At 53.4% G+C, this 25,505-nt stretch overlaps 1 protein-coding gene across 1 annotated transcript in view; it reads left to right on the forward strand.

Moving 5' to 3' along the window:
- Positions 1-25,082, forward strand: part of FBN3 (fibrillin 3) — a 72,443-nt gene extending 47,361 nt beyond the window's left edge. The window contains exons 43-65 of the mRNA XM_013994696.2: positions 942-1,067; positions 1,359-1,484; positions 1,782-1,907; positions 2,257-2,373; positions 4,021-4,149; positions 4,663-4,782; positions 5,520-5,645; positions 6,553-6,705; positions 6,838-6,903; positions 7,130-7,255; positions 7,774-7,893; positions 8,004-8,126; positions 8,866-9,000; positions 9,154-9,279; positions 10,225-10,431; positions 11,129-11,254; positions 12,028-12,150; positions 12,306-12,422; positions 18,106-18,234; positions 18,324-18,443; positions 19,888-20,122; positions 20,697-20,847; positions 23,304-25,082. Of these exons, the coding sequence (XP_013850150.2) occupies positions 942-1,067; positions 1,359-1,484; positions 1,782-1,907; positions 2,257-2,373; positions 4,021-4,149; positions 4,663-4,782; positions 5,520-5,645; positions 6,553-6,705; positions 6,838-6,903; positions 7,130-7,255; positions 7,774-7,893; positions 8,004-8,126; positions 8,866-9,000; positions 9,154-9,279; positions 10,225-10,431; positions 11,129-11,254; positions 12,028-12,150; positions 12,306-12,422; positions 18,106-18,234; positions 18,324-18,443; positions 19,888-20,122; positions 20,697-20,847; positions 23,304-23,636 (3,260 nt within the window). The 3' untranslated portion in view covers positions 23,637-25,082. The remainder of the gene's footprint in view (positions 1-941; positions 1,068-1,358; positions 1,485-1,781; positions 1,908-2,256; positions 2,374-4,020; positions 4,150-4,662; positions 4,783-5,519; positions 5,646-6,552; positions 6,706-6,837; positions 6,904-7,129; positions 7,256-7,773; positions 7,894-8,003; positions 8,127-8,865; positions 9,001-9,153; positions 9,280-10,224; positions 10,432-11,128; positions 11,255-12,027; positions 12,151-12,305; positions 12,423-18,105; positions 18,235-18,323; positions 18,444-19,887; positions 20,123-20,696; positions 20,848-23,303) is intronic.

Genomic DNA, 25,505 nt, shown 5'->3' on the forward strand with positions numbered 1-25,505 from the left:
CATGGCATATGGAGATTCCCAGTTTCGGGGTCCAGTTGGAGCTACAGCTGCTGGCCTACACCACAGCCACAGCAACACAGGATCCGAGCTGCATCTGCAACCTACACCACAGCTCACAGCAATGCTGGAGCCTTAACCCACTGAGCGAGGCCAGGGATCAAACCCACAACCTCAAGGTTCCTAGTGGGATTCGTCTCTGCTCCGCCACAATGGGAACTCCTTCTATTTTACTTTTCATCTCTTTGGATTTGCCGGTTCTGAACATTGCGTATAAATGGAACCACACAGTACTTGTCCTTTGGAGACTGACTTCTCTCCTTGAGCATCGTGTTTTCAAGATCCCTCCACATTGGAGCAAGTGGAGATTCACCCCCTTTTCAGGCTGAATCACATCCCCTTGTATGGATGGGCCACATTTTGTTCCCCCGCCATGGCGTACAACACCGTGATGTGAGATCTCAGTTCCCAGACCAGAGATTGAACCTGGGCTACAGTGGTGAAAGTGACAAATCCTAACCACTAGACCACCAGGGAACTCCCTGGATGGACCTCATTTTGTCATCCTTCCTTCTGTGGATGTTTCCAGCTTCTTAGTAAATGTCCTTGCAGGTCCTCCTGCACAGCTTCCTGTTCACACACGGGGCTGCTTCATTCCCAGACCCTACAAAGCAGGCTTGTTGGGCCACAGCACATGTGCCTTTCTGTTGAAAAAGACACTCTCTCCTCCTGCCTTGCATCCCACCCCACCCTTGCCCCTGCATCCTGTGTGCAGGATACAGTTTGAGCAGATACAATTTGGCCACAGCAGGATTTTTCAAGTATCTGTTGCTTGGTGGATACAAGTTTCCCCAGATCACACGGTCTCTTAGGGCAGGGTCCCTTGATGTTGCCAGGGTGAGGGCAGGGGCCAGGCTTCCCCTGATGGCTGGCGCCCTCCCCAGACATCGATGAGTGCGGGGAGATTCCTGTCATCTGTGCCAACGGCATCTGCATCAACCAAATCGGGAGCTTCCGCTGCGAGTGCCCCTCAGGCTTCAGCCACAACAGCGCGCTACTGGTCTGCGAAGGTGCCGCCCCATTCGTCCCCTGCCCCACCCTGTGCTCTCTGGGCAAGTCATTTAAACTCCATGAGCTTCAGTTTCCCGCCTCTCTGTATGGGGCGAACGCCCTTCTGAGGGGACCCATCCCTTCTCTCACCCTTCACTCTGGTTCTGGCTGCTCCTGGTGAGATCACCTGCTCTGAAACGCGCACGGCTGGGGAGTGGGGGGGGACGGGGCTTAGGGTTTGATCCTGGCAGGAGGATTCTCTTTCACCACCAGCCCCCACCCCTGCCTACCCCGCTGGCTGTGCTCCCCAGATGTGGATGAGTGTGCCAGCGGGGAGAGCCCCTGCCAGCAGAATGCCAACTGCATCAACATCCCTGGAAGCTACCGCTGCAAGTGCGCCCGAGGCTACAAACTGTCACCAGACGGGGCTTGTGTGGGTATGTCGCCAGCTGGGAGGTGAGGGAGAGGGATGTGGGACAGAACCAGCCTCTGCCTCCCACCGTGGCTTGGGTAGGGCACAGGCCTGTCTGGGCTTTTCTCCTGGGCTGTGCTTTGGGGTGGGGTGCCCAGAGCGTCTTAATAGGGGAGTGGTGAGGGTGAAAGGGGAGGTGGAGGCTGAGCACAGTGCTAGCGACCGCTAGAGTGGGGGGCTTCCTGGCAGAGTCAGGCTCCTCCATGGCAGCCCACAGGGAACGAGGGTCCCTGGGGACACTACGCTGCCTGCCTTCTCTCAGGACGCAATGAGTGTCGGGAGATCCCAAACATCTGTAGCCATGGTGACTGCATGGACACAGTGGACAGCTATACATGCCAGTGTCACCGTGGCTTCCGGGCCTCAGCAGACCAGACCCTGTGCACGGGTGAGAGGCCCCTCTTGCTCCCTCTTCAAAGGTCAGGCTTCCAAGGGCGAGGGGCCTTGGGTCTGCATCTCCCCTGGGGTGGGGATGGAGCTTCCACCCATCCTGGTTCACAGACTCACAGATGTGAATCCAGGCACCTGAAACTTTGGGTAAATGACTTATTCACTTCCCTGGCCCCTCAGTTTTCACATCTGTAAAATGAGAGACACACATAGGGATATTTCCCAGCCATCACTTTCCCATCCACCTGGGCAGGGAAGACGGGCTAGATCCAGCCAGACCTATCCTCCCAAAGCTGCCCCATGCCCTGGGTGAACTGGGCGGGGGGTCGGGGGCTTTGCTCCGGCAGATGTCGACGAGTGTGACTGGCAGCCGTGTGGAAACGGGACCTGCAAGAACGTTGTTGGCTCCTACAACTGCCTCTGCTTCTCCGGCTTCGTGGCAGCACACAGTGGCGATTGCGTGGGTGAGCAGCCCAGGCTGGTGGGCAAGCCTCAGTGTACTCACTGAAAAGTGAGTTCTTGGCTTGAGGGCACCCCTCTGATATAAAACGACTCACCCCAGGGATGCCTTCAGAAAAGCCACCTCTGGGGTTTGAAAACCAGTTAACCGCAAAGTTCTTGAAGCCCTTTCAGTTGTCAGGTACCAGAGGTCCCTCAGTAGAGCTCACTCTCAGGTTGTCAGGAGGGAGGTGGACAGTACAGAGGGGAAGGTGAAGAGTGAAGGAAAGGCCTGGCTGGCGTGATGCTGGCCCTTTAGTGCAGTGGTTGAAAAGTGTGGATACCAAGGTCAGGTGGTGTGAGTTCAAATCCCAGCTTTGCCATCTGCCAGCTGTGTGACCCTAGGCATGTCATTTATCTCTCTGTGCTTCAGTTTCCTCCTTTGTAAAAAGATTAATCGTGGTACCTACCTATCTTACTATCAGGCCAAATTGAATTCTCAGCAAGGAATATTACCAGAAATAAAGAGAGTCAGTATATATTGATTAAGAAGTAAGTTCTCTAAGACACAACAAGCGTAAGTGAATATGCAGCTATCAGTAGAGGTTCAGAACATACGAAGTAAAAATTGACAGAACTGAAAAGTAAAATCCACAATTATAGAGACTTCAACACTCCTCTCTCAGTAATAGAAGGAGCAAATAGAAAACATTAAGAATATAGAAGGAGTTCCCATTGTGGCGCAGCAGAAACGAATCTGACTAGGAACCATGAGGTTGTGGGTTTGATCCCTGGCCTCGCTCATTGGGTTAAGGATTCAGCTTACAGTTGCTGTGAGCTGCGGTGTAGGTCACAGACACGGCTCAGATCTGGCATTGTTGTGGCTGTGGTGTAAGCCGGCAGCTGTAGCTCTGATTTGATCCCTAGCATAGGAACTTCCATATGCCACGGGTGTGGCCCTAAAAAGACAAAAAGACCAAAAAAAATTAAAAATAAAATTGAGGTCATACAAAACAGATCCTCAGACTGTAAGGGAATTAAACTAGAAATCAGTCAAAGAGAGATCCAGAAAATCCCCAAATATTTGGAAATTAAACAATATATTCTTGAAGAATCTATCAATAAAAGAAGAAATAATATGGAAAATTAGAAAAAAAATTTGTCTTTTTAGGACTGCACCCACGGCATTTGGAGACTCACAGGCTAGGGGTCGAATTGGAGCTGTAGCCACTGACCTACACCACAGCCACAGCAATACCAGATCTGAGCCAAGTCTGTAACCTACACCACAGCTCACAGCAATGCAGGATCCTTAACCCTCTGAGCAAGGCCAGGGATTGAACCTGAATCCTCATGGATGCTAGTCAGATTTGTTGCCACTGAGTCGCTATGGGAACTCCAGAAAATATTTGATATTAAATGACATAACAAAATTTGTGAGATGCAGCTAAGGTAGTACCTGCAAGCAGACTCATAGCATTAAATGTTCATATTAGAAAATATTGGTGTCTGCATCACTGGATTGTTGGAGAATTAATATATAGCTAGCATATCAATGGTTGATAAATTGAAGTCACCTGCATCAACTCAAATTCATTGTGAACAGAAGTGCAAAGGAGGCTCAGAGTCCCAGGCTCTGTGAGTGACCCTACTTGCCCATCTCCCCTCTGCAGACATGGATGAATGCACCACCATGGCAGGGCAGGTATGCCGATTTGGCCAGTGCCTCAACACAGCTGGCTCCTTCCATTGCCTCTGCCAGGATGGCTTTGAGCTCACAAATGATGGGAAGAACTGCATGGGTGAGTCTCACCATGGTGCCAGGAGTCATTTCAGCCCAGCCCCGACTCCAAATTTACCTGCAGCTGGTATTTCTGAGTGAGCATGGTTCCATTTCATAACCCTACATTTATTTGAAGAGATAAAAAGGGAGAAAGCTAGCACATCACACCTCTGATTTCACAAGGTTTGTGGTTTAGGCTGTCTTGAAAAATCTAAGTTTTATGACTTATGGAATAGTAGAGGCACTAAATGGATGCCATGGAAACCATGAAAGGGGCCTGCAGGTGGCTCAGGATTAGGAACTTTGCTTCTTTCTCCCCTGGGCATCACCTGGCTCTACCTATTACCCCCACCAGAACCCAGAATATTCTTCAGATATCCCTGTTTTCCTGAGTCTCAGCCCTTCCTCTCAATCCAGGAGGGCTTGTCCAGGGGCCCTCAGCCATCATGCAGTGACCATAGGTGCTGGTCCCAATCCCAGGCAAGCCCCTGCCACCAGCTGGTGCTGGGACTCCTCCTCCTCCTCCCCACAGACACCAACGAGTGTCTCAGCCTCTCGGGAACCTGCTTGCCAGGCACTTGCCAGAACCTTGAGGGTTCCTTCCGCTGCATCTGTCCCCCTGGCTTCCAGGTGCAGAGTGACCACTGTGTTGGTGAGTATCTGGTTTCACCTCCCATCTTAGGGGCCAGGGAGGCATCTCTGGGCCTCTGTTCCCCCATCTGTAAAATGGGAATACCAGCTGGGGTGGTGGTGGGTGTAGAAATGCACTTGGCACAGCATCCAATGCAGCTCCATATGCTGCTGTTTGTTATTAGGATACTCTGGGCTCAGGGCTCTCTCTCTCTCTGGGACTCATAGGCTTCCTCATGAGTCCTATAAAATGGTCTGGGATGTGGGGTCCCATGGTATGAAATGTGGAACTTCTTGCTCATTGAGTGACGATCAACAACCAGCCTGGCCTGAGCTTCTCTGGTGTAATCCCCATCTGGGTGACTTTGTATGGTCCGAGTGAATCTAGAGTAGTCTGGCCTGGCCACCTCTGGTCCATTCATCCATTTGAACTAGCCTTGTAACGACCTGAGCTAACCGGGGCCAATCTGACCCAGGCAGATAGGCTAGCCTAGTATGTGAGCTGACTCCATCCAGTGTAGGCTAAAATTATCCAGTCTTGGTTAGCTCTGTACAAATTTAGTCTCTAAAGATGAACTTTTCCTGACCATGACCTCTACCCTGGAAACACCTTCTAGGAAAGACCCCCCTCCAACACACACTGTCCACCTGGTGCTATGGCTCATGCTGGGCTCCCACTCTATCTTCCCCTCCTTGACTGCCCCACCCTGGTGGAGGGCCTGCTTGCAGCCCACCCAACTGATGTCCCCACCCCTCCAGACATCGACGAGTGCTCAGAGGAGCCCAACCTGTGCCTCTTTGGCACCTGTACCAACAGCCCTGGGAGCTTCCAGTGCCTCTGCCCACCTGGTTTTGTCCTGTCTGACAATGGGCACCGTTGCTTTGGTGAGTTTGGGGCCAGGGTGCACACAGGGATAGGGCAGAGGTGGGGGGTGGGGCAGTGAAGAGCTGGATCACCCAGAAAGGGGGCTGCAGTTTCTCATATGGGTCTCCAGGAGCCTTGTCCAACGTGGACTAGTTTCACCCAGGCTGAATCGGCCTCCTCTCTCCTCCATGAAGTGGAGGGTGAGGCAATTCCACCAGTATTTGTTGTTCTGGGGGTTCCTTGGTAAGCCAAACCCCAGCCTTCCTGTGAGGACTTCTCAGGTTGGTGGGGGCCCAGGGCTGAGGACCTAGGGTCAATGACGAAGATTTGGGGTCCAAGGAGTTCCCATTGTGGCTCAGTGGTAATGAACCCAACTAGTATCCATGAGGATGTGGGTTCGATCCCTGGCCTCACTCAGTGGGTTAAGGATTCGGCGTTGCCGTGAGCTGTGGTGTAGCCCGGCAGCTGCAGCTCCAATTCGACCCTCAGCCCGGGAACTTCATACGCCACATGTATAGCCCTAAAAGGGAAAAAAATTGGGGGGTCTGAAATCTGGGATCCTCTAGCTCTCTGGAATTAATCCTTTTGCTTTTCTGAGGGAGGGATTCTGATCCAAGAATAATGTGACTAGGTTTGACCATTCTCCCAGCCCCTCAAGACCCCACACAGCTCTGAATGTGGGGTGTTGCTGGAAGGGATTGTCAGATTTTCAGCAAAAGCCCCAGAGCTGACGTTCATTGGCCCATCATGGGTCTCATGTCCATCCCTGAAACAATCACCATGGGATGATTCTAGAGTGTTCTGATTGGCCGTTGGTAGGGTCAAGACTGCCCGTTCACTAGGATGGGCATGGAGGGAGAGGTGGGCCAGGCAGGTGGACACTGCTGGTGGCCCTTCTAGCGTTTGTCTGGGGAATCACCCCCACAGACACACGGCAGAGTTTCTGCTTCACCCATTTCGAGGCCGGAAAGTGTTCGGTACCCAAAGCTTTCAACACCACCAAGACTCGGTGCTGTTGCAGCCAGAGGCCAGGCGAGGGCTGGAACGACCCCTGTGAGCTGTGTCCTCAGGAGGGCAGTGGTGAGCACCCACCCCGTCCAGTCTCCCCAGACCCTGCCTGCTCCCATCTGCCCTCCTTCCCTACAAACAGGGGCATCCCGGGGGCTGCAACCTGCCCCAGACCCTCACCTCCCTTCCCCTCTCGGTGTCCAGCCGCCTTCCAGGAGCTGTGCCCCTTTGGCCACGGGGCGGTCCCAGGCTTGGATGACTCGCGGGAAGGTGAGCCCCTTGCCCAAGTGCGAGGAGTCCCCCCGGGCCACCGCAGCCTCCTCCTTTCCCACCCTGCCCTGTCTGTGCTCTATCCCAGTTTCCAAGTCTCAGGCTTCCTCCCCGACTCATGGGTGGGCCTGGACCCCAACCCCTGGAGGTAAGGGAAGGAAAAGACCCTGAGTATGGCCAAGGGGTGACAGACACTGCCGTACCTGCAAACCCCTGCCACCCACAGACGTGAACGAGTGTGCAGAGAACCCTGGCGTCTGCTCTAATGGTCTTTGCGTCAACACTGACGGCTCTTTCCGCTGCGAGTGTCCCTTTGGCTACAGCCTGGACTTCACAGGTGTCAGCTGCATGGGTGAGTGACCAGCCCACCTCAGGATGCTTCCCAAGAAAGGAAGGAGCCGGGGAGGGCAGACACCGCTCAAGGCAGCATCCTGTCCCTGAGCCACTGTGGTCACTCTCCCCCACCCACCCTTCCTTCGCACTGATGTTAACTCACTCATTGACTCGCTCATTCACTCATTCATTTTCATTCACTCATTCACTCCATCTTTTCACTCACTCATTCACTCATTCATTCCTACATGCTCAGACTTACTCATTTACCTGCCCATTCACCTACTCATTTACCTTTTCACTTATTCATTCATTCGCACATGGGCACACTTATTCATCCATTTACTTGCTCATTTTACTCTCTTGCTCACTCATTCATTCACTAGTTTATTCATTCATTGAACACTTACTGCGTGCCTGCCCTGTATCCAAATCTGGCCCTGTCCCGTCTGCAGGTAGTCAGTGGGCAGCAGACAGGATCATGTCGAGGGTGGGGGCTCTCTGCAGGCTCTGACCACCCCTTTGCCCCCACCCCAGACACAGACGAGTGCTCCATCGGGCATCCCTGTGGGGAAGGCACCTGCACCAATGTCATTGGAGGCTTCGAATGTGCCTGTGCCGATGGCTTTGAACCTGGTCCCATGATGACCTGCGAGGGTATGACCCTGCCTGGCTAGACCTGGGCTGTGTGATGGGGGCGTGGGGGGCTGGCCCGAGAGAGGAAGAGGGGATCCCGCAGGCAGACCCACCTCCGCTGGCCTCCCCAGACATCGACGAGTGCTCCCTGAACCCCCTGCTCTGTGCCTTCCGCTGCCACAACACCGAGGGGTCCTACATGTGCACCTGCCCGACTGGCTACACTCTACGAGAGGATGGGGCCATGTGCCGAGGTAGGACCCACGCAGGCGGGTGGGCTATGGACAGGGCTTTGGGGGTCCCCACACCGCAGTCCTGAGAGAAAACAGAAATTAAGACTTGTGCCTCCCAAGTGTGGGAATGAGCAATAAATGATAAGGTGAGGGAAGAATTGAGGCAAATGAGGGTGCAGTAGGCGCCCTTTTGTGAGTGGTGGTTCTGCCTCTGTTCTTCTTAAATGGGGTGCTAGCATCTCCCTGGGTCCCCAGTCTAGTAGAACAGTGAGTGTGGCTCTGGAGGCCTCTCCAGTGGTGGCTGGACATGCTTTGAGTGGTATAGCACAGTGGGACAGGGATTGTGACGCCAGGGGACATGTGATAATGTCTGGAGACATCTTTTACTGTCGCCAGTGGTTGGGTGGATGGGGAGGTGCTGCAGGCATCGAGTGGCCAGGGACATTGTTCAATATCCTACAAGGCCCAGAATGGCCTCCCATCACAAAGAATTTTCTGGTCCCAAATGCCCTCCGTGTCAAGGGTAGAAACCCTGGCTTGGGACTTGGTCCTTCAAGGGCTTTTTCAGGGTCAGTGTTCCAGGAACCACAGTGAAGACCAGACAGACACACAGATGTGGGCAGAGGATGCCGGTGTTTGGAGCCATCTTAACTACCCCTCAGCTTCCCAGGAGGTCTGGGGCAGGCAAGGGGGCAGGCACCTGGCAGTATTTCGGGGTCTTCAGAGCCTGTGCCTGGCCTCAAACACCATCTGTCCGCAGATGTGGACGAGTGTGCAGATGGCCAGCAGGACTGCCATGCCCGGGGCATGCTGTGCAAGAACCTCATTGGCACCTTCGCCTGCGTCTGCCCCCCCGGCACACGGCCCCAGCTGGGCTCCGGGGAGGGCTGCACAGGTACGGGAGGGCGTCAGGGGTGCAGGGCCTCCCCAGCCTGCCTCCCCCATGGCCAGAAGAGTTCAAAGCCAGAGGGTGGGCGGGCAGACATCCACACTGGAGGGCAGGGGCCTCTGGCCTCCCCGCCGGCCTGCCTCATCCCTCCCATCTCAGATGACGATGAATGCCGCGCCCAGCCCAGCCTCTGTGCCAACGGCCGCTGCATCAACACCCAGGGCAGCTTCCAGTGTGACTGTGACGAGGGCTTCCAGCCCAGCCCCAGCCTCACCGAGTGCCACGGTGAGTGTGGCCAGGCTCAGGCACGGTGGATGCAGCCACCCAGTGTGTGGCACCGCCACCCGGGAGTGCCCTGAGGCAGGGAAGGGCTCGGGGGCATGGAGGGGGTTACTGAGCCAATCCAGATACAACTGTCCATTGCACGTTCCCATGCTGCCCCTCTGTCCCTACAGTCAAACCCCCTGGAAGATGAGACCATCCCCCATCCCCCGCCCCGTCCATCATCACACCCAGGAACGGGCCCTCCCCAGGTTCACCACTTCCTGGGGGCTAAACCCGGAGGGTGACCCACTGTCCTGGACACTTGTCTGGCCCTGTCCCCACTGTCCTTGGCTGCTCTTCCTCTACACTCTCCCTCGGAGCCATCTCCACCCCACTGCATCAGGCCAAGCATGTGTATCCAGCTGCCTCCTGGACCCCCCTCCTCAGGACCTCCCCAGAGGCACCTTGCCCCCAAAAGGAGCATCTTTGCTCCCCGAGCCCCATCTCAGATGCCCTGCCCCCCACCCAGACCCCCAAGCCAGCCTCTCTGAGTAACCAACGGCCTCCTCCTCTGCCTCTCACATCCGGTCTCCTCCCCACTTCCCCGAACAACCCTCTGTCCACATGGGCTGTCCCGGACGCCACCACCTTTTGCCTCCCCAACAATGCGCCCTGGCCTCCACGTGGCCCCTCAACCATCCATTCTCCCAGCGACCAGAGAGAGGCTGTCCTTTGTTCTCAGAAGGCCGCCTGCCTCTGCAGCCCAAGGGGTACCTCTCCAATGTGGGGTCAGTAGCTTCTGCCACGGCCCAGCCCCGAGAGGGCCGGGTGGCCACAGCTTGGAAGAGGTCACCCCGTGCACACGCAGACATCTGTATGTAGACTCAACGCTGCTGGACACCACGGGGAAGGGGAACCCGGATGGCTTGTTCCTCCCCGCCCACCATCCCCACCCACTCTCTCCAGACACCCGCCAGGGGCCCTGCTTCTCCGAGGTGCTGCAGGCCGCATGCCAGGCTCCGTCCAGCAGCGGCGAGGTGACCACCAGGGCTGAGTGCTGCTGTGGGGGTGGCCGTGCCTGGGGTCCCCGCTGCGAGCTCTGCCCCCTGCCTGGCACATCCGCCCACAGGAAGCTGTGCCCCCACGGCTCGGGCTATACCGCCGACGGTCAAGGTGGGTGGGCGTCTGTCCATGGTCATCTGTCTGTGCTCCAGCAGGCCTTAGAGCACGGGAGCCCATGTGTGCATGTCTCTCTGCTGGCAGGTGTGTGAACCAGAGCTTATTTGATGCTCCGTGTGGGTGCAAGAACTTGGGTGGAGGGGTGAGCAAATGTGCAAGGCAGCATGTGTGTGCTTCGTTTTTTGTGTGTGCAGGCTCATTAGTGCGAGAGCGTGTGAGCTGGTGAGCATTCTCTGTGTGAGCTTGTTAGCATGCACGTGTCCTAGTGAGAATGGGAGCTGAGTGAGGAGACCACGCCAGCAGGTGGGTGAGAGGAAGTGAGCTAGTTCAGGATTCCTGTAAGTGTCTGTGAGGGTGGGTACATGTGTGAGTGAGTGTGACCATGTGCATGGCTCATCCAGAGGAGAGCGTGTGTCCTTGTGATTCTGTAGGAGCACCTGAGCGTGTGACTGGTGTGCAGTGCTTGTGTGTTCATCTGTGCTTGCCTGTTTGTGAATGGAGGTACCCTGAGGAGGTGTCACTGGCGAAGCTGTGGGGTGGGATGGGACACCATGGGTATTCTCAGCATCCAGCGGAAGGAGCTTCATTAGGCAGGATGTGTGGGGCAGGGAAGCAGAGGCTGGCCTTACCTCCCGGGAGAGGGGTGGTGACCCGAGGCGGGCAGCCCCAGCTGAGCCCTGCTTGTCCTTAGATGTGGATGAGTGCCATGTGTTTGCCCACCTGTGCCCCCACGGCGAGTGCATCAATAGCCTGGGCTCCTTCCGCTGCCACTGCCAAGCCGGGTATGCACCTGACACCGCTGCCACAGCCTGCCTGGGTGAGCCCCCTCGCCCCATCCCCTGAGCCTCTCCACACAGCACCTGGTTTTTTTCTGAAAACCAAGACCAGAAATAAAGCACCTCTGTTTCTGCCCTCCACCTTCACCTCATGTGGGCCACTTTTCTCCTGTTACTTGGTGCATCCTAAGATTTTCCGTTATCCTGGGTAGCAGGTGTTCGGCTAAGACAGGGTTGGCAAACTCCTGCCCAAGGACTGAGTCCAGCCCTCCATTTATTTTTGTCAATAAAGTTTTATTGGTGGAGTTCCCATCGTGGCTCAGCGGTAAGGAACCCAACTAGTATCCATGAGGACGAGGGTTCAGTCCCTGGCCCCGCTCAGTGGGTTAAGGATCCAGCATTGCCGTGAGCTGTGTAGGTCGCAGAGGCAGCTCAGAGCTGGCATTGCTGTGGCTGTGGTGTAGGCCAGCGGCTGCAGCTCTCATTCGATCCCTAGCCTGGGAACCTCTGTATGCCACACCTGCAGACCCCAAAAGACAAAAATAAATAACTATTTATTGGCACACAGCCGCACCCATTTGTTTCCTTATCCGCTCTGGGTACTTTCCTGCTACAAAGGCAGGGTTGTGTCTTTGGAAGGGAGACCAAGTGATCCGCAAAACCAAATAGATTTCGTCTGTGGCTTATTACAGAAAAAGTGCCAGTTCCTTCTGTAAGCCCAGATTCTGGATGGCTAAGGTCTGGGAAGGAGACCTCAGTCTCTGAGCCCCCAGGAATGTCTGTCTGACCTCCCTGCGTGCTGTGTCCCCTCTAGATGTGGATGAATGCAGCCAGGCCCCCCCACCTTGCCCCTTCCTCTGCAAAAACACTGAAGGCAGCTTCCTGTGTGCCTGCCCCCGTGGCTACCGGCTGGAGGAGAACGGCAGGATCTGCAGAGGTGACGTCCCCTCTCCCCAGCCACTGTCCCTCCAGCAGCATCTCACCGTCTCCCGCCACATGGGGTCTGGTGACGTTTTCAGGGTCTTTCCCCTGGGACGCTCCCCAGCCCCAGCGGGCCCTGCCCTGAGCCCACCGCAACCCTCTCTGCCGCAGACCTTGACGAGTGCTCCTCCAGGCAGCATAACTGCCAGTTCTTCTGTGTCAACACCATCGGCGCCTTCACCTGCCGCTGTCCCCCAGGCTTCACCCAGCACCACCAGGCCTGCTTCGGTGAGTCCAAAAGCAAAGTGTGGCTTCCTTCAGGCCCCCATGAGTCCACTCAGCCAACACTTGCGGAACAGCTGTGCACCAGGCAAGGCTCTAGACCAGAGATCAGCAGACTCCAGCCCCCGGATCAAGCCTGGCCCTCTGCTTGCTTTTGTTAATAAAGTTTTATTGGCACACAGCCATGCCCATGCAATTACATAGCATCCTTGGCTGCTCTCGTGCTATGACAGCAGAGCCAAGTAGTTTGCAACAGGGTGAAAAAAATATTTCCCAGCTGGCCCTTTATGAAAGCAGCTTGCGTGGTCCTGTCCTAGACCCTGAGGGCACAGCAGTTGAATACAAGGGTCAGGCTTGCTGCTCTCATGAGCCATCCTTTCTGCCAGGAAATCAGACCAGAAACAAGCATAACAAGTTACCACTGTAACATGTTAGAAGGTGATGTGGGGCATGAAAGAGAGAAAAAGTAAAGCAGAGGAAGGAGATCAGGAGGGCTGCTATTTTATTTATTTAATTTCTTTGGGGGGGATGGCGCCCCATGGCATATGGAGTTCTGGACCAGGGATCAGATCCGAGCCACAGTTTTGACCTAAGCCAAAGCTGCAGCAATGCCAGATCTTTAATCCACTGTGCCAGGGTGGGGTCAAACCCGCATCCTGGCACTCCCAAGATGCCTCTGATCCTGTTGTGCCACAGTGGGAACTCTTTTTTTTTTTTTTCCCCACTTTTTTGGTCCCTCTGAGGTGTATGGAGTTCCCAGGCCAAGGATCAGATCCTTCCAAGGGATCAGATCTGAACCAATCCAAGCCACAGTTGTGGCAATGCCAGATCATTTAAGCCACTGTGCCAGGACCAGGATTGAACCTGTAGAGATGCCACTGATCCCAATGCGCCACAGAGGGAACTCCTTTATTTTATTTTTTCAATTGAGAAATAAGTGACATATAACATTACCTTAGTTTTAGGTGTACAACATAAAGACTCAATATTTGCATATGTTATGAAGTGATCACCACAATAAGGCTAGTTAAATCCATCATTATGTAGTTACAAAATTGTTTTTCTTGTGAGGAGAACTTCTTTTTTTTTTTTTTTTGTCTTTTTGCCTTTTCTAGGGCCGCTCCCGCGGCACATGGAGGTTCCCAGGCTAGGGGTCCAATCGGAGCTCTAGCCTCTGGCCTACGCCACAGCACAGCAGCTCGAGGCCCGAGCCACGTCTGTGACCTTCACCACAGCTCATGGCAACGCGGGATCCTTAATCCACTGAGCAAGGCCAGGGATTGAACCCACAACCTCATGGTTCCTAGTTGGATTCTTTAACCACTGCACCATGACGGGAACTCCTTCTTGTGATGAGAACTTTTAAGATCTGCTCTCCAAGCACCTTTCAAACAGACAGTTTAGTAATATTAATCATAGTCACCGTGCCATACATGACAACTCCATGACTTATTTTATAACTGGGAGTTTGTACCTTCTGACCACCTTCACCCATTTCGCCAACCCCCAAACCCTGCTCCAGCAACCACGAGTCTGTTCTTCAGTATCTATGAGCTTGGCTTTTTTGTTTTGTTTTAGACTCCACATCTAAGTAGGATCATACGGCATTTGTCTTTCTCAAATCTTAGGATTTCACCAGAAGGTCCAATGATATCACAAGTGGCAGGATCTCCTTTTTAGAGCTGAATAATATTCCATTGTGTGTATATAGATATAGTGTGTTGTGATATATATGTGATATATAGATATATCACATTTTCTTTATCTATTCAACCATCTTTGGATACTTAGGTTGTTTCCAGGCCTTGGCTATTCTGAATAATGCTGCAGTGAATGTGGGGGTGCAAATCTTTTCAAAGTTCATGTTTTCATTGTCTTTGCATAAATACTCAGAAGTGGAATTGCTAGGAGGGCTGCAGTTTTAAAACAGGAATGATGAGGAGTTCCCTGGTGGCCTAGCAGATTAAGGATCCAGTGTTGTTACTGCTGTGGTTCAGGTCACTGCTGTGGCTTGGGTTTGATCCCTGGCCCAAAAACTTCCACATGGCCTAGGTGCAGCCAAAAAAATAAAGAAATAAATTTTTTTTAATAAAGCAGGAATAATGAGAAGTTTCATTGAAAGGGGACATTTGAGCAAAGATTGGAAGGGAGTAAAGCACTGAGCTGTATGCATATCTGGGAGAAGAGCGAGCACTCCCAGCCATGAAAGGACAGGCATTTCTCTTTTCCTATACAGTCAAATTACTTATTTTCCCTCCTTTCTAAGGTGGGTACACTGAACGTGGCATTTGTGTGTGCAGCTGGATGCACATGCACAAAGGCGTAGAAGCCCCATGTCCCAATGCCTCCTGTACCCGAGAGAGATTCCAGGTTCCCATGGCAATGTGCCTGATGTCAAGAATCTCCATACTCAGCAGAGATGTGGTCATATATACAAGGGAATATTACCCAGCCATAAAGAAGAATGCAATAATGCCATTTGCTGCAACAAGGATGGACCTAGAGATTACATATTATGTGAAGTAAGTCAGAGAAAAACAAATACCATATTATATCACTGAGACATGGAATCTAAAATATGACACAGGGAGGCCCCTGATGGTCTAGTGGTTAGGACTCGGTGCTTTCACTGCTGCAGCCAAGGTTTGATCACTGGTCTGGGAACTGAGAGGCCACATCAAGCCACCACATGCTGAGCCAAAAATTAAAATATAAAATAAAATATGACACAAATGAACTTATCTAGGGAATAGAAACAGACTTCCAGACATGAAGAACAGACTCATGGTTGCCGACGGGGAGGGAGCTGGGGAGGAATGGAGTGGGAGGTTGGGGTTGGCAGATGTAAGCTCTTCTGTATAGACTAGATAAACAAGGTCCTGCTGTATAGCACAGGGAACTGCATTCAATATTCTGTGATAAACCATAATGGAAAAGAATATGAAACAATATATATATATAAATGAATCACTGTGCTGTACAGCAGAAATTAACTGCTGTAAATCAACTATACTTCAGTAATTTTCTTTTGTTTATTTATTTCTGTCTTTTTAGGGCCAAAACCCACACCATAGGGAGGTTCCCAGGCTAGGGGTTGAAATGGAGCTCTAGCCACTGACCTATGCCACAGCCACAGCCATGCCAGATCCGAGCCACGTCTGCGACCTGTACCATAGCTCACGGCAACACCAGATCCTTAACCCAGGAGTTAAACCTGCGTTCTCATGGGTACTAGTGAGATTCGTTTCTGCTGAGCCACAACAGGAACGCCTCAATAAATTTTTTAGAATGAAAAAATAAAAAAAGGAATCTCCATACTCAAGGAAGCCCAATATAGGGGTTCCCCCCACCCAGAAATGTATGGTTCAGGCTCCATGACCAGTGCAGTTTATCACCATGGGCTATAATCACCATAGCAGTGTTGCCTGGTAACCAAGCTTTCTTAGCTCAGGCTGCCAACAAAATATCATAGACTGTGGCTTAAAAAACAGATATTTAGGGAGTTCCCATCATGGCTCAGTGGTTAACGAACCCAACTAGCATCCACGAGGATGCAGGTTCAATCCCTGGCCTTGCTCAGTGGGTTAAAGATCCAGCATTGCCGTGAGCTGTGGTGTAAGTCACAGACACGGCTCGGATCCCGAGTTGCTGTGGTTGTGGCATAGGCCAGCGGCTACAGCTCCAATTCCACCCCAAACCTGTAAACCTCCATATGCTGCTGGTGCAGCCTACAAGACAAATAAAAAAAAGATATTTAGGAGTTCCCTGGTGGCCTAGCAGTTAAGGATCCAGTATTGTCACTGCTGTGGCATGGCCAAATTAAAAAACAAAACAAGGAGTTCCCATCGTGGCTCAGTGGTTAACAAATCTGACTAGGAACCATGAGGTTGCAGGTTCGCTCCCTGGCCTTGATCAGTGGGTTAACGATCCAGCGTTGCCGTGAGCTGTGGTGTAGGTTGCAGACTCGGCTTGGATCCCGCATTGTTGTGGCTCCGGTGTAGGCCGGTGGCTACAGCTCCGATTGGACCCCTAGCCTGGGAACCTCCATGTGCTGCAGGAAGCAGCCCAAGAAATGGCAAAAAGACAAAATAAATAAATAAATAAATTTTTTTAAAAAATAAAAAAACAAACAAAAAAACCCCAGACATTTGTTGTTCATAGTTTGGAAGCTGGAAGTCCAAGATCAAGGTCAGGTTCTGGGGAAGCTCCTCCTGGCTTGCAGACAGCAGCCTTTCTGCTGTGTCCTTACACGGTACAGAGGACAAGTGTAAGCTCTCTGGTGTCTCTTTTTATAAGGGCACTAATCCCATCCTGAAGACCTCACCCTCATGACCTCATCTAACCCTAATCACCTCCCAAAGGTCCCACATCCTAATACTATCACTCTGGAGGTTAGGGCTTCAACATGTGGATTTTGTGGCAGCACCAGGGAGAGGATCGGGGACACCTACATTCAGTCCATAACCCTGGCTGATTCTCCCACAATTGTCAGGTTCCCGTGAGGAGAGAGTGCAAGGCTTAACCCAGGTCATTCTCCACAGAGAAAGAAATGGAGTTTGTTGTCATTGTTGTTGTTTTTAAAATTTTTTTTTCCATTATATCTGGTTTACAGTGTTCTGTGAGTTTTCTACGGTACAGCAAGGTGACCCAGTCACACATACTTACATTCTTTTTTCTCACATTATCATTCATGCTCCATCATAAGTGACTAGACATAGTTCCCAGTGATACACAGCAGGATCTCATTGCTTATCCACTCCAAAAGCAATAGTTTGCATCTATTAACCCCAAATTCCCAGTCCATCCCACTCCCTCCCCCTCCCCCTTGGCAACCACAAGTCTGTTCTCCAAGTACATGATTTTCTTTTCTGTGGAAAGGTTCATCTGTGCTATATATTAGATTCCAGATATAAGTGATATCATATGGTGTTTGTCTTTCTCTTTCTGACTTACTTCACTTAGTATGGGAGTCTCTAGTTCCAAACATGTTGCTGCAAGTGGTCTTATTTTCTTGTTTATGGCTGAGAATTCTGTTGATCTTTTACTCTTATGTTGAGTACTGTCCCAGTGATTCCTGTGATTAGGTTAATTTAATTCTCACAAAACACAATGAGGTAGAGAGTTCCCGTTGTGGCACGACAAAAATGAGTCTGACTGGTATCCATGAGGATACCAGTTTGATCCCTGGCCTCGATCAATGGGTCAGAGATCTAGCATTGCTGTGAGCTGTGGTGTAGCTCCCAGATGAGGCTCTGATCCTGTGTTTCTGTGGTTGTGGTGTAGGCCGGCGACTGCAGCTCCCATTCGACCCCTAGCCTGGGAACTTCCATATGCTGCACCTGCAGCCCTAAAACAAAAAAACAAACAAACCACACACACAATGAGTTAGATAGTAGCATCTTCACACCTCAGCTGATGAAACTGAGGCACAGAGAGGGTAAGTCACTTGCCCTAAGTCACACAGCATTGAGGTGGTAGAGATGAAATTAAAAGTTTTGTATGTGCATGATCTCTAATGTTCCTGGCAGTTCTGTGAGATTGAAACTGTTATTGATGTCATTTCACAGAAGGGGAAACTGAGGCCCAGAGAGGTTAAGATTTGCCTGGAAGAGCTGATTAGGTGGTAGGCCTGCCCCAACACAAACCCCTTCAGCACCAGGTGGCCCTTCCCATTCTCTGTCCCCTACAGACAATGATGAGTGCTTGGCCCAGCCTGGCCCATGTGGCCCCCGCGGACGTTGCCACAACAGCCCCGGCAGCTTCAACTGTGAGTGCTATCAAGGCTTCACCCTGGACAGCTCAGGCCGTGGCTGCAAAGGTAGAGCTGGGTTTGGGGTGGGGTCTAGGCCTGGGGGGTGGCCCTGAGGGCCACCAGGCAAACCTTCTCTCCTTTTCTCCATCTCATAGATGTTGATGAATGTGATGGGCCCCATCGCTGCCAGCATGGCTGTCAGAATGAGCTGGGCGGCTACCGCTGCGGCTGCCCCCAGGGCTTTACTCCCCACTCCCAGTGGAGCCAGTGTGTGGGTGAGTCGAGGGGGCCAGGAGGGAGCCAACCCACTCACCAGAATCTGTCCAGAGTGGGCAACTGGGAACCACCCCCCCCCCCACGGCAGGATGTTGGGATAAGCACAGTTACTTAAAAGTCCAATGGGCCTGTCTGGAAGGGAGTGAGTTCCCTACTGCTGGGGATGCTGGGGAGTCATGGGTCTGCAGAGGCAGCATGGCAAAGTGGTGGCCATTTCTTAGGGAGTGGTAGTCTAGAGGGCTCAGCTGAGAAAGATTCTGAGATGGTGCTTGTGATCATTGGGAAAGAGTCCTGGGGTTGATTAGTGATGTCTGCCTTGGATGTGGCAACGGAGAAGGGGGTTATGAATGCTACATTTTTTGTCATAGCTGTTGCAGAGGCCCTCAATTTGGAGGACTAGGCTTCTGCTTCCCTCCAGCCTTCCCCCCTGCACGCTTCTCTTTGCTGCTCCAGAGCCTCCTAATGAAAGCCTTGACCTCACCACCTATCTTTGTTCCTCCCTTGCAGTCTGGCCTTCACTCTCTATCCATGTAGGGACCCACTTTCCCGTGACCTCTCCATCACCTCTCTTCAGCCTTTGCCTTCCACCTCCTCTGTTCTGAGCACCGCCGCCTGCCCCTCCTGGACTCTCCACCTAGGGCCTTTGTGACTCAGCTGTCCCTGCCCTCCTGCCGCCTCTGCCCATGCCTTCTCTCTGGCTCCTCCTCCTGCCCCTCCTGGTAGGTCCTCAGCTAAGTTCTCCATCCCCCCCCCGCCCCTTGCCCCATGGCATTTTTTTGTCCCCTGGGGACCTCACAGACCATCACCTCTGCTGTCCATTCTCTCTCAGCCTGTCTCCTGCCCCACGCACTTACTTGTTCATTCCTTCAGCAGTGGTTTGCCCAGGACGTGCCTTATCCAGGCCCTGTGTGTACACAAGTGAGCTGAGATCACACACCATCCCTGCCCTCCAGTTGTCCAGTCTCACTGGGGAAACAGGGATTAATTAGGCCAGGGGTTCCCAACTGGGCACCATTCTGAAGTGTCCTGGAGACATTGTCTGATGGTCACAACCAGGCACTGGGTGCTCCTGGTCTCCAGTGGGTGGGTACCACTGTCAACATCCTGCAGTGCCCAGGACGGACACCCATCCCAGAGAATGACACAGCCCCAAATGACAATAGTGATGATGGGGAGAAAACCTGTTCTAGACCATCCCATTGTTTCGGATTCCCGGGAAGATTTGAGAAAGGCTTCAAAGGAGGATTATAGGATAGGGGAATGGGCATGAAAGGGGTATAGGGGATGGCAGACCTAGTCTGAGGGCCCAGGGGACACTTGATGGAGGTTTTGACATTGCCTTTGGGCTCTGAAGAAGGGTGGAAGGGTTGCAGCTGGAGGGCCCTAGAGGTGCAAAGGTGGCCCCCCCTTCCTGGCCTCCTCTCTCCCCGTCCCCATCCACAGACGAGAACGAGTGCGTCTTGTCGCCCACGGCCTGTGGCAGCGCCTCCTGCCACAACACGCTCGGTGGCTTCCGATGCGTCTGCCCTTCAGGCTTCAACTTTGACCAGGCCCTCGGGGGCTGCCAGGATGTGGACGAGTGTGCAGGGCGGGGCAGCCCCTGTAGCTACAGCTGCGCCAACACCCCCGGCGGCTTCCTGTGTGGCTGCCCCCAAGGCTATTTCCGGGCTGGGCAAGGGTGAGGATGGAGCGGCGTGGACACGGACCCCTAAGCCCTGGGAGCACACACGCACAGGCCAGAGCACACATGCGTATACATAATGTGTGCACGGAGAAATGGGGGCAGAGGTCTGGCACACCTGTGCATGTGCACACTCAAGCTCACACCCTCCTGGGGTGTGACGGTCATGCAAGCCTTCACATGCTCAGTGCTGCATGCATGCATCTCTGTGTGCATGCACAGCTCACACTTAAGCCAGCATCCCCAGGCACCCTCGTGCATTCATATATCCTAGTATGTCCATGTGTGCAAGCATATGGTGGCCTCCAGGGTGCACTTAGGCTCACACACATGCACTCGGGTACATCCTACACCCCTGCAGGCATGTAGGTTCACACCTATACCCATGTAAGCCAAGGGATGCACACACGCAAATGTAGGTGCATGCAAAGCCACACTAGCACATTTGCACACCTGCACTTGCTCCCACAGGCAGTATGGCTCCCAACAGAGGGTTGAGGGGTGGGAGGTGGCTGGGGAGGTCCCACTAGCCTTCCTCTGAAGGCTTGCCCCCCACCCTGTCCTGGCCCAGGCACTGTGTCTCTGGCCTGGGCTTTCACCCAGGACCCCAGGACACCACAGAAGAGGAGGAGCTGCTCTCACCTGAAGCCTGCTATGAATGCAAGATCAACGGCCAGCCCCCGCCTGACCGGCCACGGCGCAGTGCCCACAGGGACCATCAGGTGCCACGAGGGGTGTACTGGGCTTGGGGCACAGTTAGTGGCAGGGGCAGTCAGGAAGTGGGCCCGGGGTAGGAGCACCAGGTGCCAGGTCACCGCTCGTCCCCTATGTCATGGTGCCCACTCAGGTCCTCCTGTACTCCCTTAGCCCGAGGATTCCCCTGGGGGCTCTCTGAGGACACAGGCCCCTGAACACCCCATCTTGCTCAGACAAGGCAAGCACCTCCCACACAGACCCTGGGTGCAATGCCTCCCTTGGCTGTCTTAGATGGCACTTGGGTGCAGGAGAAAGGACTGGGGCCCCCCAACCCTGCCTGCCCCCTGGAACTTGTCACCTGCCACCTCCTGGCTGGCACAGCCCTCCCTCAGAGCCCCTCCGAATTTAGCACCCATAGAGCTCAGAGCAGCCAGCTTAGCCCCTTCCTTTGTCCCCCTTCTTCAGACCCTCTGCTTCTGCACCTCTTTCTCACACCCTTGATGCTCCTGGAGTCATGCTGAGGCCTCCGGAACCCTCCTTGTCTCTAGAAACACTATCCCCTCTCCCCATGCTCTCAGGAACAGCAGTGCAGGCTTGTAGCTTAGTCCCCTGGGGCCACTCCAGCCATAATTCTAACCCCACCAGATTGCACAGGGAGGGCATTTTTGCCACAGATCTGACTTGTTCCCTTCACCTGAATAGTCCCTGAGGCCACAGCTGTCCAGTCTTGCTAGCATCCCCCCAGGGATCTGAAAGCTAAACATTTATTAAGCACCTGCTGGATGGAGGTGCTGCTTTAAGCACTCTGTGTTCACTCGCAACCTCTCAGTGTCTCAGTGTTTATGACAGCCCTAAGACGTGTAGATGCTACCATCATCCTCATGTATAGATGGGAAAACTGAGGCTCAGGGATGTTGGGTCACATGCCCACGTTACAGGACTGAAAAGTGGCTGAGCAGGATGGCAGGCATCCTGGACTCCTCTGCAGCCACTACCTTCTGAGGTCAATATTCTCCATTATTTCAAAAAAAAAATTTTTTTTTGAGCACATAAGCCATTACCCATATCTGGGACAAAACTTGTTCACTCCACAGATTTTACTGAACATCTACTGTGTGCTGACCTCACAGCAAACAACCCCAAAAAAGGGAGCAACAGTGAAGAAGAACAAGAAAAAAAGTCCCTGTCCGCATAGGGCTGATAGTCTAATAGAGAGACAGACAAGTTATAAGTAAAACCTATCAGATTTTATAGCACGTGATGAATATGATACATGATAAATACTTTGGGGGAAAACGAAAGCAGAAGTGTAATAGAAATGCTGGGTCCCAGAGGCTGTATTAGATTAAACATGAACATTCCTTTTTCCTTCTCCTTCTAGTTGTTTCCCCCTTTCTTTATTCACATTGTTACCATTATTTTTGTAAGTTTCCAAGGGATAGGGCACCAGTGTCTGTCAGGTTTGCCACTGTGTTGCCAGCCCTGGTACTTGGTAAGAGAGTGGAGTGGTCAGGGCTCCCGGCATGGACACAAGCAAGCAGATCTGGGCAGAGGAGGGCTGGGTCCTGTGGCTTTGCCTGCAATACCCACAGATTGCCAGTAGGTGTCACTAAGAGCACGCATGTGAGCAACGTTCATGGTGAAGGGCTGAAATCCCTAGAACTGAAGAAGGTCTGGGAAACAAAAATAGCTTTCACTTCCCTGCAGCAGCAAAACACCCCATCAGCATGTAAATTAGGCAGAACAAACAGCTTGGCCCAGAGCAAAGGAAAAGAAAACACAGATAACCTCCTGTGGGATTGGCTACATCCCCAAGCCTGGGTCAGTCTGCCATTGAGGCTTGCTGGCTTATTCAGGGCCCTGTCCGGCTGCCAGGACCAGGAAGGCACGCAGAGAATCTCAGATAAAGAGGGGTTTGTCATCTGCACACAGGGGGGGCTCTCAGAGAGCCCAGATGCCGGAAGTGCCACAGGCCTCCAGGAACTGGGGAGCTACTGGGCGGCTCCTCTGGCCCAGCCGGGTCTTATGTTTCCCTCACTGTGTCTGGCGCTGCCTCTTGGTCATAACTCCAGCCACCCCAGAACACCTTTGAGTGACCTTAGGGTTCAGAGCACCAACGCCATCTGACTGACTCCCAGTCTGGGTCTCTGAGGGAAGAATCTTCCATTCCTTCTGTCTAGGCTGGCAGAGATCTAAGGCGCCTCAGTTGACATAAGCGTCTGGAGTCAGCCTGTGAAAAAGTGGCCACCTACCTGCCCCTTTGCTTTCCAGCTGGGAACCAGCCTCCACCTTCATCCTCTGTCTGTAGTCCAAACTGATCCTTGGCCTTATTGGGTGGACAGCAGGACAGAAGTCAAGGGCAGAAAGTGGTCCGTGGTTTCCTCCACTTTAGAGATGGGCCAAAATCCCCTTTTGACCCCCTACGCACTGCATTCTGATTCTCCCAGCCCCTGACCATCATCCCCCTGGCCTTTCTTCGCAGGTGAGCCTGGCCAGCCTTGACTTGGAGGCGCCGCTGACCTTGGGCCTGAACCTCTCGCACCTGGGCCGGGCTGAGCACATCCTGGAGCTGCTGCCGGCACTGGAGAGTCTGGGGGGCCGCGTCCGCTACGTCATTGCCCGCGGCAACAAGCAAGGTTTCTTCCGCGTGCACCACCTCCGAGGCCTCAGCTCCCTGCAGCTGGGGCGTCGGAGGCCGGGGCCTGGAACGTATCAGCTGGAGGTGGTGAGCGTGGCTGGGCCCTGGGGCACCCAGTCAGAGGGGTGGCTGGGGGACCCGGCCTTGCGGCTGAAGGTGCAGCTACAGCTGCTATAATCCAGAGGTGCCCACACCTCCCACCTGGCCCCAGGCCCCTCCTGCAGCCCACTCTCCAGACTCACCACTTGGGCACCGCCCAACCCCCAGCCTCCTTCTACAGGGCTTTGAGGACACCCTGATGTCACTCTGTTTGCTACACTCCCCCGCATCCCTGGAGACCCTGGTGACAAGCCCTGGCCCCGATGGGCCCCAGGGTTCCCCTGCCGTCCTCTCCAGAGGCAGGAGATTCTGGAGCTGGAGGCAGGGGCTCAATCCCCAGTGGCAAAAGCTGACCAGGTGGAACCCCCGAAACTCAGGAAGAGTGAAATGCTATGCTCTGACCTCAAGAGAGCCCAGCCTCCATCTGAGGGACCCCCAACACTCAGCTGGAAGCTGTGGCTTGCCCCCTCCATGTCAACAACAGGGTCAAGGAGGGCCCTGGGTTTCACTGTATCTGGTCAATCTCAGGCTTAAACTTCTGCACTGCACGGGGGCTCCCCCCACCACCACCTGGGGGTCAGCGGGACACAGGGACTCATGGCTGGTGTGGGCACAGGGCTCGTCCCTCCCAGCAGAAGAGCCCACAGGGCCCCAGCCTGAGTTGCTGACATACTGCCATGTTCATCCCCACGGGGCGCTGGGCTCAGCTTCTGAGGATGCTTTTATATCAGAAGTAGAAACAGCAATAAAGTTATTTTGGGTTAAGTCTGCCCCTTGGCAAGTTCTGGCAGTAAGCAGGCACCACTCTTGGCGGGGCCTGGCAAGGCTCAGGTATGGGGGTGCAGGGAGGCCCTGGGAGGGAGCAGCTTTGGGAAGGATGCACTTGAACCCGTCCAAGGAGGAAGTGTGGAGGTGAGAGGTGGGTGAAGACCACCCGGCACCTGGGGGTGGAGGACACCATCTCAGGCTGCAGGTGGACTCTGCCAATGTCCAACAGACCTCTGAGTTTGGCACAAATCCAGGCTGCATGTGGCAACCCCTGGACCCCTTGTGGTTCACTGATATTGACAACAATGGCTTACGATCCCTGACCACATACTATGTACCAGGCATCATTCTGAGTATGTTTTACAAATATGGGGTCATCACTACACCCCTATGGGAGAGATGCTGTTATTCTCATCCCATTTCACAGATGGGAATACTGAGGCTCAGAGAGGTTAAGCAGCATGGCCAGGGTGACTCCAGGTTACAGGCAGAAGAACCAGTTTCAGCATCGGGCATCCATGCCAGCGTCCACCCTGCCTGGCTCCAGGTTGGGCTGGGATCTACTGAATCTGATGCCCAAGCTCGAAGGATGGAAGACTCGTGTGTTAACACCTAGCTTGTGCATGCACTGTGTGTAGCACAAATAGTAGCATATTTAGTCCCCACAGACTTGAAAGATGCAGGCAGTGTTATAACCCCCATTTTACAGTGGGGAAACTGAAGCTTAGAGTTTATGGAATCTGCTCCAGTCCCCCACCCAGCGTAGTGCGTCCTGGAAGGTTCCCTTGAGGCTGCGCCCTGGCCCCTGGCCCCCAACCACCTCTTGTCCTCTAGAGATGATGCATTTGGTTTTCACCTGGAACATTCTCTCTTGTGGAAATGGAGGCTGCCTGAGGACAGCATCTTTGGGTGGCTCCCATCCAGTGACTCAGACCCTGCCCCTTCCTGCTGAGTGGTCACTAGTGCCTGGCCCCAGGGCTTGGTCCATGGCCCAGTCCTGGCCCATTGATTCATTAGGAGCCTCTGGGCTCCCATCAGAGCTTGTGGAGTGCTTCTCTGTCCATCAGCCAGTCTCACTTCCAGCCCAGGGATCTGGACAGAGCAAGCGTGGTGACCCGCCGTTTCGTAGATGAGAAAAGAAGCAAGAGTGAGTGGTTTGCTCAAAGCTATCACTGAGAA

The sequence above is a fragment of the Sus scrofa genome, chromosome 2 (assembly GCF_000003025.6).
Source record: "Sus scrofa isolate TJ Tabasco breed Duroc chromosome 2, Sscrofa11.1, whole genome shotgun sequence".
Taxonomy (NCBI): Eukaryota; Metazoa; Chordata; class Mammalia; order Artiodactyla; family Suidae; genus Sus; species Sus scrofa.